Below are 12,706 nucleotides of genomic sequence, written 5' to 3'. Positions count from 1 at the left end.
AAATACTAGTACTGTTAATGGCAAGATATCTTGAGATCAAAACATAAAACCTGGACAATTTTTTTCTTACACGAATTACAACATAAAGAAAGATGGGCTTAAACCAGTTAATTTGTAAACAAAAACACTTCATGGAAAGGAAAATTAAGTTGCTTTGATTTTTTAAATTCCTTTGCTGCATAGTGATTTACAGGATGGCTTAATAAAAAATATCCTTAAATAAATTAATCAGATAGAAGTATGATTTAAGAACTAGGTGGCTTACATTATCAAGTGACTTTAAAGAATAATAATTTTCTGACAATTTGAAAATTGACATTATTCATAAATAGAGCATTATTTCACGCTATGAACATTCATAGAAGCACCTAGAGTTAGTTACCTTTGTGAGTTTAATAAGGCATTTGACAACAAGATCAGAGAACTTTTGGTTTCTTGCTGCAAAAGTTTCATTTGTTGCTGGCGAAGGCCATCTTGAAGGATCTAGAGGACGCAAGAGATTAATCAGGACGACAAAAGAGGAGGTTCGATCAGCATTATCCTGCATGCACAATAATCAGTTAAAACCCAAAGAAGATACATAAACTTTTAAGTTTAAAGAAAACATAATCATTTTAAAGCAGTCAACCAGGATTTTAAGCATCAAGACATTTAAAGCTTTCAGAAGTTGGCTGCCATCATCCATATGGGGAACCCTTTCATCCAAAAGCCATAGAAGAAGCTCAGTAATAAGGTTGTCAAGTGTGTTTTCCTTGACAGCATGTGCAAGCCTCTTATTTTGAAATGTCTGCCAAGAGAAATTCAAAATAAGATTTTGGAGATCAAAGTAACAAATTAACTTGAAAGAAAGCTTGAATTAATTACAACTACTTAGATCAAAGTACACAAATTAACATTTTTTTTGGAGCTGATTGCAAATTTGGAGCCTATGCTATAGCGAAATTATCAATTTCATACATAAAAGAAAATTTGCAATTAGGTACTCTAATGTTCATTCCATTAAGCAGATTCCACCAGCTTATTAACACTGTAAATCAAATGGAAGACATGTCCAAAACTACGCAATCAAAAAATGCCATGCGTCTAAAATTTCCACTTTATTTTTTATTAGTTTACATTAATATTTTTTATTAAAAAATCATGAAAAAAACAGACGAATGCAGCTTTGAGGAGAGGGAGGAAAACTTCAGTGTATTTTCCTCCACATCATGTGCAAGTCTCTTATTTTAAAATGTCAGCTCTACTCACAGGTGTAAGCCATTCTAGCACCGGTGACCGTCTCCCTCACATTACTTTCCTTCAATTTTTCTCTCCTTGATTCATGTTTTTAGATTCTTTTATGTGATCTGGTCAAAAGTTATGCTTTATTAATTTTAAAATTTTAAGATTTTTATTTTTAGATTCAGAAATAAAAAAGTTAGTAACATTTGACACAATAATTTTTTATTCATGAGGCAGACCAATTATTTCACTATATTCGGTTACTAAAGGCATATCCTTTTCTTTAATAGTCTACCCCCAACCTAGCAGCCTACTGTCAGCAGCAAAAAATAAGAGCAAGATATAGTATCCAAACCACAATCACAAGTTCTATTAGAGAAGTTACCAGTAATTTAGATTGTAAACTCACCTGCATAAGTGTGTTTAGTACATATTTACAAGATCTTGACGATGCTCCGGTCAAACTAAAGTCAAAAGTTTTCGCTACCTATTAAATAAAGACAGAAAAAAAGATTATTGCATGGAGGAAAAATATGTTCCTCTACAAAAAAAAATTAATGAAGTTATTGCTATGCAAACTCAATGCTCGAGGAAATTAACAATCAGATCATATTGAAACCCAAAAGTCCAATTGCCTTATTCGCCAAGCATGAAACAAGTCTATCTGCATCCTCCATTAGTTCATCCATCAAACTGCCTTCTGGGTCATTAGTGGCCTGTGTTAACTCATGGCAGACAACTTTCATTCCCTCAACAGACTGCAATACAAAATGCATATGATGCTAAGATGGTTCTCAGTCAAAAGGTGGCCATACAAAATGAACGAGAAAGGAAATCACGAATCACAATAACTTGATTGACATAAATTTTAAAGCTGATTTTGCAATACAGAGCCTATCAGAGCTACAAGAAGCACATGAATGGTTTACATCAATTTTAAAATAGGTCATAACCTCATAACCAAGCTGAGCGAATAATGTGTATATAATATACACGTGTGTGTGTGTTAATAGTACAAGAAACTTCCCCAACTCATATAAGAAAAGCCCACACATCTATAGAAAAGTCTTAATTAGATTCGAAGACTAAGGTGCAAAGGCATTCTACAACTGGTCAAATCAGAAATATTAAAATCCAAATGCTGACACTAACAAATAGAAAAAAAGGATACCAGGTACTTATAATTTGTTTTATGATTACCATTATTAAACATATTCCTTAAGTATATGATGTCCAACTATTTCAAATAAAGATTTAATTTTGATGAATCATATTGAGCAGTGTAAATTTAAAGATCGAAAGGTAACATATTACCCAATAAATCAATACAGCATTTTGCATTTCATACCAAAAAACTCACTCTATCAAAGAAGTTTCAAATCATATTAAGAAAATGACCTATCTATCATTAGACAAAGTTAGAAACCTGCTCAGGAGAACCAAAAGAAATAGTATCAAGAGCTTCATTCCAGTTTGTGGGGCCACTGACTCCAACAAGCACATGAGGCATTATATGTCTCTCCATGTTAAGGTCAGGTTGCACAAAGTTTTCCCTGTGGTTTCAAAGACATCAAAAAGAGTGCTAGTAAGGAAAACAACATGAATAAATAGGTCAAAGTGAACAGCACAGTACATGATTAGAAAGTTGTCAATAAAACCTAGAAAATGTGGACCTGGGAATAGATTGTGAAACTCCACAACTCTGCTCTGCTACATCAGGCCTGACAAAAAAGAAAAAAAGAAATAGTGATTAGAAAAGTTGAATAGATGATGTAAACTGTCATATTTTAACAAACATTCAGGTGTGAATAAGCCAAGGAAGGGCGTATACCCTAATTGATATCCAACAGGGCAGCTATTCGAACAACAAAAAATGTTGTGATAAACTAAAAATATTGTCATGTAAAATGTAATGGGAATCATAGCTTTCACTAGACTGAAATAAGTCAATATTTTTTTTTTGATAAGAATTACAGGCCTCATTTAAATCCCCCTTCTAGACTAAAGGAACTTTTGAGAAAGTTCCTTAATCAGTGAAGGGAGTAAAAGAGTGCCTTAGGATTTTATTTCTGAAGAGAACATAGTACATAAGAAACACCCCACAAACTGACTAAACACCATAAAAAATACAGACCAATTATCACAACCAGTCTGCCCCTATACAATAGCGAAACTACCACATCCCCTACAACCACAATAACCCAAAACCCCACTGAATGACCTCTAAAACTATGATGTGTGATCAGCCAATCCCCTGTTTCGCTAAGGTATCAGCCTCACAATTACAATTCCTCGGAATATGTCTAATAATGATCGCCCTCTCCGAGATTAAGGACGCAATTTTTAGAACCAATAACCTAAGAAAAGGAGGAGAAGAAATCGGTTGTAAGATCCAATCCACCACTGTCTTACAATCACTCTCAATAATTAACCTTCCTTGAGTCACCCATTCCGACGATAGAAAAAATTCAATGCCTTTCTCTATTGCTTTCATCTCAGCAAGTGGAGGAGGACATGGACCAACAGCAAGTGAGAAAGACCCAAGGATTTTGCTTTCCGAGTCCCTTAAAATACCCCCGATTCCCCCCAACAAGCCGTCCCCACTAACCGCCCCATCAACATTAACCTTGAAAAAATGTAGTGGAGGAGGAAGCCACTCCTGAACCTTCACCCTTTTATGGTGGCTTGTCTGGTGCTTGTCTGCAAGCGACGGGTCTCCAACAAGAGAATCAACCTGAATGAAATCATTTGGGTATTTAGCAAGGAACCACTTAACCAACCTAAATCTGCAAATGAAGAAAAGATTATGTTTGTCCAGTTTCCCATCATCAAAAACCACCGAATTTCTAGCCTTCCATAATGACCAAAGAACTACCCCCGGTATAAAGGACCATATTAATGACTTTGGCCTTAAATCCGACCAGGAACACAACAGAGAGGCTGGATCATTAGGTAAAACTGCCGAAACTCCCCATAACCTCCAGAAACTGCTCCATAACTCCCATGCAACCTGACACGAGATAAACAAATGCTGAACTGTTTCCTCTTGCTTAGCACATAACGGGCAAGCCACCTCCTCCAACATAACACCCCTTTTTATCAGCTCCGATCTGACTGCCAGTCTTCGATGGGAAACCTGCCATAGGAAAGTTTCGACTCTCGGTGGGGCCAAACCTGACCAAACGAATTTCTTCCAAGTGAGACTGCCCCCTGAGTTAGAAGAAAGTGTCAACCTGCAGGCTTTAGCCGTAAACAATCCATGACCCTTTCCCGACCACGCCAAAAAATCATCCACCGATTCCGATAGCTCCACGTTCTCCAATAGTGTCATCAGTCGAATCCAGTGCTCCATCTCCCAGTCACAGATATTCCTTCTCGTTTGAATGTTCCAAATCCACTTATTGCCTATTCTACTTCCAAACTCTGAGACTTTTCCCCACCTATTGTTGGATAGAGCATATATTCTCGGAAATTGACCTTTCAAGGATTCCTCATTTAGCCACACATCATGCCAAAATACAATCGACTTTCCATTACCTACTTGTATCTTCGAGTGAGATCTTAAACCATTTCCAATTGCATCCTCTGCCAAGTAATTTCTTGTAATCCCCTTCCATATCCAAGAATCCGAAGGAGAGATTACCTTGTTAAGGTCTAAAGACATAGTACTCGCATTGTGTATACTGCAAATCATGTTCTTCCATAGTGAGTCTTTCTCATTAGCGAATTTCCATACCCATTTGCCTAGTAGTACTCTGTTAGCAAAATTCAAATCCAAGACTCCCAGTCCACCCTCCTCTATGGAAAGACACACCCTTTTCCAGTTCACCCAGTGGATTCTGCTTTTGGAAGAACCCTCCCCCCACAGAAAGTTTGCCATAATAGAATTTAGTTTCAATACCATGTCACATGCAGATTAATAACTTCATTTTCTTTAACATAAACTAAAATCAGGAATTTAAATTTTTGGCACCACATTACACAAGACAACTCAGTAGGATCCTGTGACAGCAGACAACAGACCATCAAATTTTTATTTTTTATAGAATCATAGAAAAAACATAAGATTTGTACAGAAGAAACTAGTAGAACCTACCTTAAAACTAACAGCAGAAAAGCATATTCTTCTTTACGTGTAATTTTAATATTTTATACAAATAAAAGAATAGGCTAAAACAGAAATTTCCCACTGAAGTTGGTAACTTTATTTGGGGACCAAATTGGCCCTTAAAACTATTAAACTATGACACATTGGTCCTGTCATTTTTGAAAACATGTGGTCATGTAGACCACTAAAACAATGACACATTTCACAAATAATATAGATTTCTTCCTAATGTATCTTATCTCTTTCTCAGCAACATGGAAGTAACTTTTAATGTTTTACAAATTTACATTGTAATTTAATGTTGAAAAACAATTTATTTTTTAAAATTTTAGTGACATGTGTGACCATATTAGTGGTTCACTAACATCTCAAATAACCGGCGTTTGCCTCAAGGGTTAAAATGTATTATTGATATTTAGTGGGGTCAATTTGACACAAAAAAAAAATTATAGGAGCCAATTTGACTAAAGTTGCAAAGCTCTGGAGGTAATGTGTTTTAAGTCTAAAAGCATAATAGCATTAAGAAGCTGAGAGGGCAGAAAGATACCCATTTTCCCTTACGGAACGCCTTAGTGCAGCTCTTGCTTCACCGGGTCGCCCTTCCCCTCTTTTTTCCATCTCTCGAACCTGACACAAGATATTACGTTGAAAAGAAAGAAACACAAACATATAAAAGAAAAAGAAAAAACATACACAGACCTTCCACTTAAATCTATCGTCTAGCATGCTTTTCTGAGCATCCGTCAGCTTCCCTACATACCTCCATATGTCCTCACCTAAACAGATAAAGAGCATCTCAACAACAAAATGAAAAAGCAAGAAGCCAAGGAGTAATCTAATACTTTATAGGAGTAGCATAACATCATGGCATACCAAGAATCTTATATCCGGTAGCTAGTGCATTTAGGGCAGCTTTCCTAATTTCACCATCTCGTTCTGCTGTCAAACTTGCAACAATTTGCATTGACTTCAATTGTCCACTGATCTGTTTGAATTAATATACAAAAAGAAATGCATAACGAAAAGAGTCTTCCCAATCCTCTTACATCAGCTCCATGAAAATAAAATAGAAAATAGAATAGAAACCAACAAGATCGACACACTCTACAAATCAGAGTAATTCTCTGTATTTTCTTATTAATTCAATAGGACATATTGCATCTTTATATACACAAATTATATCTCTAAATTAGGAAACTCTAAGTTAGGAAAGATACTAATCCTAGGAGATGTGAACCCTTAAAATAAGGGATTGTAAAAAAAATATTTACAGAATCCCTTAACTGAAGGGATGGTAACAGCTCATATATTTCTAATTCCTACACTCTACCAAGTAAGTTATTTTAGTTCCATTATTTTAGTAAAAAGAAATGTATGAGAAAGAAACAGCCCTCTTACCTCAGCTCCATGATGATCAATAAAGAAACCAACAAGATCAGCACACTCTATCCGAGTACGATTGTTTTTAGAACGAAGACCGTCTAAAATGTAAGTGTAGCTTTTGGCGGCCGAATGCACTTGAATTATTTGTTTTGTAAGCTCCCGCATTTTTTCTCTAACTTTTTCAATGTTATGGCCCAACTGCAACCAAATCTAGAAATCAGTATCCTTCGTGCAACATGCAAATATCAGAAAATCATAGGAGCATGATTTAATCAAGTGAAAATTGCAGACTCTGGATCTTGACCAAAAACTTGAAACTCAGCTTTATTATGCTTTATTTATACATGATCATATTACATATAAATAATTGTAATTAAATATTTGTAGTTGTTCGAAAGCTTAACTAGATTAGCAAGCTGCTGTAGCCAAGTATTCAATTACTAAAATTTGGCACTGAATATAGAGCTGAATCGTGATGCTATAAAGGGGGCTAAGTGCAAGGCAGCATACAATATGCTTCTCAAAAGAATCCATGTAACCACCAAGCCACATTCAAGGAATTGCAGACATTTCCACATATGGAACATCATGTAACTGAAGATAATGAACAAGACCTTTTCAACCAAGCATGGAAGAAAAATGGCAGCTTCAGCCTCCGACAAACCATATGCCTCACCCTTCAAAGAGTTAAAAAGTTCTGGAAGAAACTCCAGCACCTATTAAATGCAAACCAAATGCCCATTATTTGTCCACTATACAGGAGAATCTTTAACTTGAAGCATTGACAAAGAGATAAAATAGATTTGACCTTCAAAAGGCATGTCGTGTTAGATTTACATAATTGCAAAACAAACCACCGCAATAGTATATCGAGAACTTCAATTATTTCCTTTCCTATGGAAGGAAGTGCCTGCAGTTATTTTGAGACAATTGAAACAAGAAAAATATCACCACAACCACCCTAAATAAATAATAATGTACTCGTGGCAAACCTTCTGTAACAATTCAAGACCATCAACTTGCTTCTTGAAATCAGTGCTCAACAAGCGCCTGTGTAGATCCTCCCTAAAATACTTCATCATATCACTCTGCAATAAAGGTGTGATTCCCAGATTTCTTACAAATCAATATTAATCACTGGCAACCATAAACTGATAAGCAAGTGTTAAAAAAACTAAACCTCAAGTTCTTGGATCTGTTCAACTCGCAGCTCCTCAAACTTCGACCTTCGAACCATTCTCTCCCTTTCCTCCTGTGACAAACAATAAATGAAAATTCATGCACCATATAAGCGAGAAGGGTTGTATTCCTATGCTCCACACAAATTTCAAATTAATAAATCAACCAATCGTACCTTATTTGAATCCTTGACATTCAATAAAGCCTGGGGATGAACAGATATACCTTGAACAGGCAACATTGTGTCTGGTTTCAACCCCTTTGCTGGAATGGCCCTCTTTAAAGAGACATTTTCAAAAAATAGAACAAAAGAAGACGGTTAACAGTCTTCAGATTGAAAGAGTAACTAACCAAAGCAATAAAAACCTACCAAAGTTACAGTTCTATTCCCATGCTTTGTGACACCATTGGAAGTAGATTTTGCAACCTTTGTGCTGGTTTTTGACGAAAGTCCAATGGACCCTCCTTTGGGTGGTTCAACAAATTCTGAGGGACATTAAACAATTCATCATACAAAAATATTGGGATAGGAAGTGAGATGATGGGGGGACATAAGCCAAAGAAAACAAAAGAAAAGTACCTTGGAAAGACCCATAAGGTTTAACCCGCTCAAGGATAAGAGCTAAAGCTGGTCCTTGAATATCTTTAAGATTCTTCTCGATCTGACAAGATGGCATGCACAAAAACTAAGATGCTCAGGCATTACTCTAAAACCAAATGAATGACAATCATGGAGGGAGAATCAACAACAAAAATAAACATGAAGAGAACATAATTTAGGTGGTACATACTGTTTCCTGCCCGCTAACTCTTAATATTTCAGCAATGCATCCATCTGCTGCTTTGCGAACATCCGATGATTTATCCTGGAAGAATACCAGACATACAGATACATGTAAATATATTGAAAATGCATATAGGAAGAGGAAACACATAATTTATCTATTCAACCAAAATTTACCATCATGGCAATAGCAGCTGGTTTGAGCAAATGCACAGCATCAGGAAATTCACTGAGTCCAGAGAGTTGCCTAGCTGACCAATCAAAAAGATCTTTACGTCCTTCTGCCCCAATCTTAGTGTCTGTTAGCGCTGATGTGATATACAGAACCTAAAACAACAAAATTATTCTGGATATGGAACATAGATAATAAAAGCTACAATATTGAAATCAGAAAAATAGTCACCATTTTGTCAAAATGAACAGCTGCATTCCAAGCATTTAAAGTAGACAAAGTGCCCTCTCTCATATGCTTCTTATTGTCACTAAGGCATTTCAAAATATCCGATAATATTCCCTGCAGGTAACAAAATCCGGCATGAATACATTCTTCTGCTAAAAGAATAAAGGTCATTTTAAATGATAAATAAAGTGTGTCCAACGAACCTTGCTTGCTTTCTCAACAGCTGGTCCCATTGCAGATGCAACATTGCCAATGGTAGTCAAAGTGGCCATAACCAAATTTTTGTTGCTATCATATAGCCGCCCCCTAAGAGCACCAAATAGCTCTCCTGCCAATCAAATAACCCACATGATCAGAATGTTTGCCGCAATGAACAATACAGAGGGTCTCAATTAGTCGAGGAAAGTTGTGACACCCATAGCACACCTGTTCCAATGGGTTGAATGCGCTTGTTAGCCTCTTCCAAAATTTTATTCACAGCTTCAATAGACTCCAAACGAACCTAGAATTGTTAAACATGGGAACCCAACATAAATACTAATTAAGGGAATCAATCATTAATGTAGCAAACGTGATCAGATAAACAGATAGCAATACCTTCCAATCAGGACTTTCCAAGCTCTTTAACAGGGTAGGAGTGACCTTCCCACTAACATCTTCACGTGGCAGACTATCTAGTCCACCGACAGACAAAGAGGTTGATTCCAATGACCTGACAGTTTTCTTAGGAACAGCAATACCCTGAACAGTAACACAAAATACAATCAGTACCCCATTCACAACAATTAACTAGAATGTAGGCCAATAAGCCTGAAAGACAGACCAGATGTGAGCATCCCTATATTTCTATTAATAAATTAGTAATAAGAAATGACAGAAAACAGGATAGAAGCAAGTATAAATATGGGGAAATTGGATGAAATCAAAATGAAATTTCTTCACTGTCCCTAATTTAAATGTGTTATGGTATTCAATGGCTTGAGCAAATATGTTACAATTTATTGGTCCATCAACTCAAGCAATCAAGAATTAACATATTCCACATACCTCAAAAGGATTCTTTTGATATTCAACATCTAGTGCGCTAAGCAATGCAGGTTTTACATCCGTAAGAAACCCCTTGATATCTGTGAAAATGTGTGACCAAGGAAAAAGCTAAATGTGAAAAAAGAAATTCATAGAATGTTGAATCATAAACAGAGATGGTATGGACAACTCTAAATAGGACAATGCATTGTATCATCCATCACCTGGGCCTATAAACTTGTGTAAAGCACCCAAAAGCTTAATTGTAGCATTCCGAGTAGCCGCAGCACTAGACTGCAATCCAGTATCTTTACAAAAATCAATTAGATCCTGCATTACAGTTAGCCACGAAATGTACGTAAACATTTAAAAAGTTGCATTAAAATTGAGCAATTACAAATAATTAACATGAAAGAATTACCTTCAACTTCAGATGTGATACACCAAAGTCAACAATAGCCGAGACCATCCACAATAAACCCTCACTCAGAACCTTGGGATTCTTATGCTCTTTCATTATTTTATAAAGCTGCAATAAATAATTGTTATGCAGTATTCAAGAGGAAGCAAAATAAAAGTAGAAAAGAAAATTAAAAGAACAAAATATTCTTGATCTCTGCTTCTATAAATGCTCAGCTGACTGAACTGAAATCAAAAAAAGGAATTAATGATCAGAAGGTTAATATTTGATCTTCAATTACCCTCTCAAAAACAAATCCTGGACCTATTGCCTCACAGAAACCGGTTAGGCACTTCATAGCATGAGCACGAGTCTTCATATCTGCTACTCTTTCACTTACACCTGTTAACGAGGCAAAATAACAGCAGGCACCATAATGAGAGACTGAATGATAATTAATTTCGACACAGGATGGACAAAAATTTAGGTACAAAAATGAGTAAAAAGAAAACAGTGTATAGGACAATCATAAGAGAATTAATTCTGACACAGGATAGACAAAAATTTAGGTACAAAAATGAGTAAACAGAAAAGTGAGTATAAGAGGACAATCATAACAAATTCTAAAAGCCTGTTATTGGAAAATGTGTACGTCAAACTAATACTTACCAAGAAGGCAAAGAACAACACATTTCTTAGGAAACTTTGTAGCAGTGGAGGCTAGATAAGTGATAACTTCAATAACTTGTTGCTGGACCTGCATCATTCAATTTAAAAGTCTTGACACCCAATACTAAGTGAAAAGTGGAGAGAGAGAGAGAGAGAGGGGCTAAAGAAGACAAGCAACCATCTACATACTGCAAATATCGTGTACCTGAACATTTTTCTCATTCCAACCAGGAAGAGTGCAAAGCAAATAAATCAAAATCTCCACAGACCGATCAACTTCCTGGAGACCTTCAACCTGTTGTTTCAGAGAGGCTATGGCTGCAATCAGAGAGGTTTGGTACCCAATTAGAAAATTCAAATGATCAAATAATGTAAACTGGGAAAAACATCTAGCTAATTCTAACAAAATAGAGAACAATGTTTTAGACAGAGATAACACTATGAACAGAACTCATGATACCATTATCTGAACCCTCAGCAGAGAATTAAAAATGTAATGGGTGCATACATATAAATTACATGCAACTGAGCATACCAGAAATGTGTAACCATTATTTCGAATAAACTTAGAAAAAATGATTATTACTTAAAACGAAAATACTAAGCATCTTCTACATCCAATAATCACCAAAAAGATAAAAGCATGATAAAATTGTAATCTGTTTTTTTATAAGATTAGGAGGTCTCATTAAAAAATACTTCTCAGCACTCAGTGAAGAATGCCAAAAAGAAGCGGAAGGAGGAAAAGAGTACCTCGGAATTTATTGAAATCAAAGGTTTTTACAAGACATCACCAAGGACCAGAGATACAATACAATACCCCAAAACACATCAAAATAGAGACCCTAGAGAACAGTCTTAGGCCTATCAACAAAACCAAAACTAATCCAACTATCCAATTCCTTGCTTAGCCAATTCCAAGTTAAGAACAGATGATCTCATATGTGAAGATAAAAGGTTAGAAGCTAAATGCCATAAAATATAAAAGAAAACAACTAAAACATTGATATCTTGCATTACACTTTCATGTAACATAGCAACAATATTATCCAAGTTAAAAGAAATAACTAGAGGAGAATACGTTCATGTTAGTACCAAGAAATAATATTAGCAATTCTAGCTACAAATGATTAATAAACACAAAATTAAAATAACTTTTTTTCAATTACATTATCTAATTAATTGATTAGCATTCCAATTGACTAGAAAAGATCCAGCTTTTGATGCATTTTAAAGAAACTCTATAATAAAAATTACAGCTCAATATAGTTTCTGATGATAAGAGATTAGGAGTCTCATCTAAAAAGGAAAGTGGATTATTCCTCCTCTTGTTTTAAGAAAAATAACCAAACCAAAAAAAGATCCAACAACAAGAAGAAGTTAATGATAAACAAAATAGGAAAAGACACGTTAAGATATGTTACCCCGCATCTAATTAATACAGATCCACACATTAGGGCAAGTGAAGTGATATTATCCTACAACTCAAGTCTTGATTCTCACGGTCGTACATCCAAGTTCCTAAACCTATAGCCA

General features: G+C 35.6%; 1 protein-coding gene across 2 annotated transcripts in view; it reads right to left on the bottom strand.

The window, feature by feature from the left end:
- The window catches only part of LOC120193917 (protein MOR1-like), a 30,893-nt gene that overhangs the window by 2,417 nt on the left and 15,770 nt on the right, over positions 1-12,706 (bottom strand). For both annotated transcript variants that reach the window (XM_039196338.1, XM_039196339.1), the window contains exons 19-47: positions 11,376-11,488; positions 11,171-11,258; positions 10,803-10,903; positions 10,523-10,630; positions 10,326-10,431; positions 10,123-10,202; positions 9,673-9,816; positions 9,502-9,577; positions 9,279-9,403; positions 9,079-9,189; positions 8,853-9,002; positions 8,683-8,757; positions 8,472-8,553; positions 8,262-8,377; positions 8,067-8,168; positions 7,893-7,964; positions 7,705-7,800; positions 7,521-7,622; positions 7,327-7,428; positions 6,728-6,910; positions 6,203-6,314; positions 6,029-6,105; positions 5,877-5,956; positions 2,895-2,942; positions 2,648-2,774; positions 1,857-1,979; positions 1,631-1,708; positions 629-787; positions 383-541 (exon numbers count right to left, since the gene is read on the bottom strand). In XM_039196338.1, the coding sequence (XP_039052269.1) occupies positions 383-541; positions 629-787; positions 1,631-1,708; positions 1,857-1,979; positions 2,648-2,774; positions 2,895-2,942; positions 5,877-5,956; positions 6,029-6,105; positions 6,203-6,314; positions 6,728-6,910; positions 7,327-7,428; positions 7,521-7,622; positions 7,705-7,800; positions 7,893-7,964; positions 8,067-8,168; positions 8,262-8,377; positions 8,472-8,553; positions 8,683-8,757; positions 8,853-9,002; positions 9,079-9,189; positions 9,279-9,403; positions 9,502-9,577; positions 9,673-9,816; positions 10,123-10,202; positions 10,326-10,431; positions 10,523-10,630; positions 10,803-10,903; positions 11,171-11,258; positions 11,376-11,488 (3,095 nt within the window). The remainder of the gene's footprint in view (positions 1-382; positions 542-628; positions 788-1,630; positions 1,709-1,856; positions 1,980-2,647; positions 2,775-2,894; positions 2,943-5,876; positions 5,957-6,028; positions 6,106-6,202; positions 6,315-6,727; positions 6,911-7,326; positions 7,429-7,520; positions 7,623-7,704; positions 7,801-7,892; positions 7,965-8,066; positions 8,169-8,261; positions 8,378-8,471; positions 8,554-8,682; positions 8,758-8,852; positions 9,003-9,078; positions 9,190-9,278; positions 9,404-9,501; positions 9,578-9,672; positions 9,817-10,122; positions 10,203-10,325; positions 10,432-10,522; positions 10,631-10,802; positions 10,904-11,170; positions 11,259-11,375; positions 11,489-12,706) is intronic.

The sequence above is a fragment of the Hibiscus syriacus genome, unplaced genomic scaffold, assembly GCF_006381635.1.
Source record: "Hibiscus syriacus cultivar Baekdansim isolate YM2019G1 unplaced genomic scaffold, ASM638163v2 tig00116997_pilon, whole genome shotgun sequence".
Taxonomy (NCBI): Eukaryota; Viridiplantae; Streptophyta; class Magnoliopsida; order Malvales; family Malvaceae; genus Hibiscus; species Hibiscus syriacus.
Note: the sequence above shows the minus strand (reverse complement) of the source record. Positions and strands in the feature narration are given on the sequence as shown.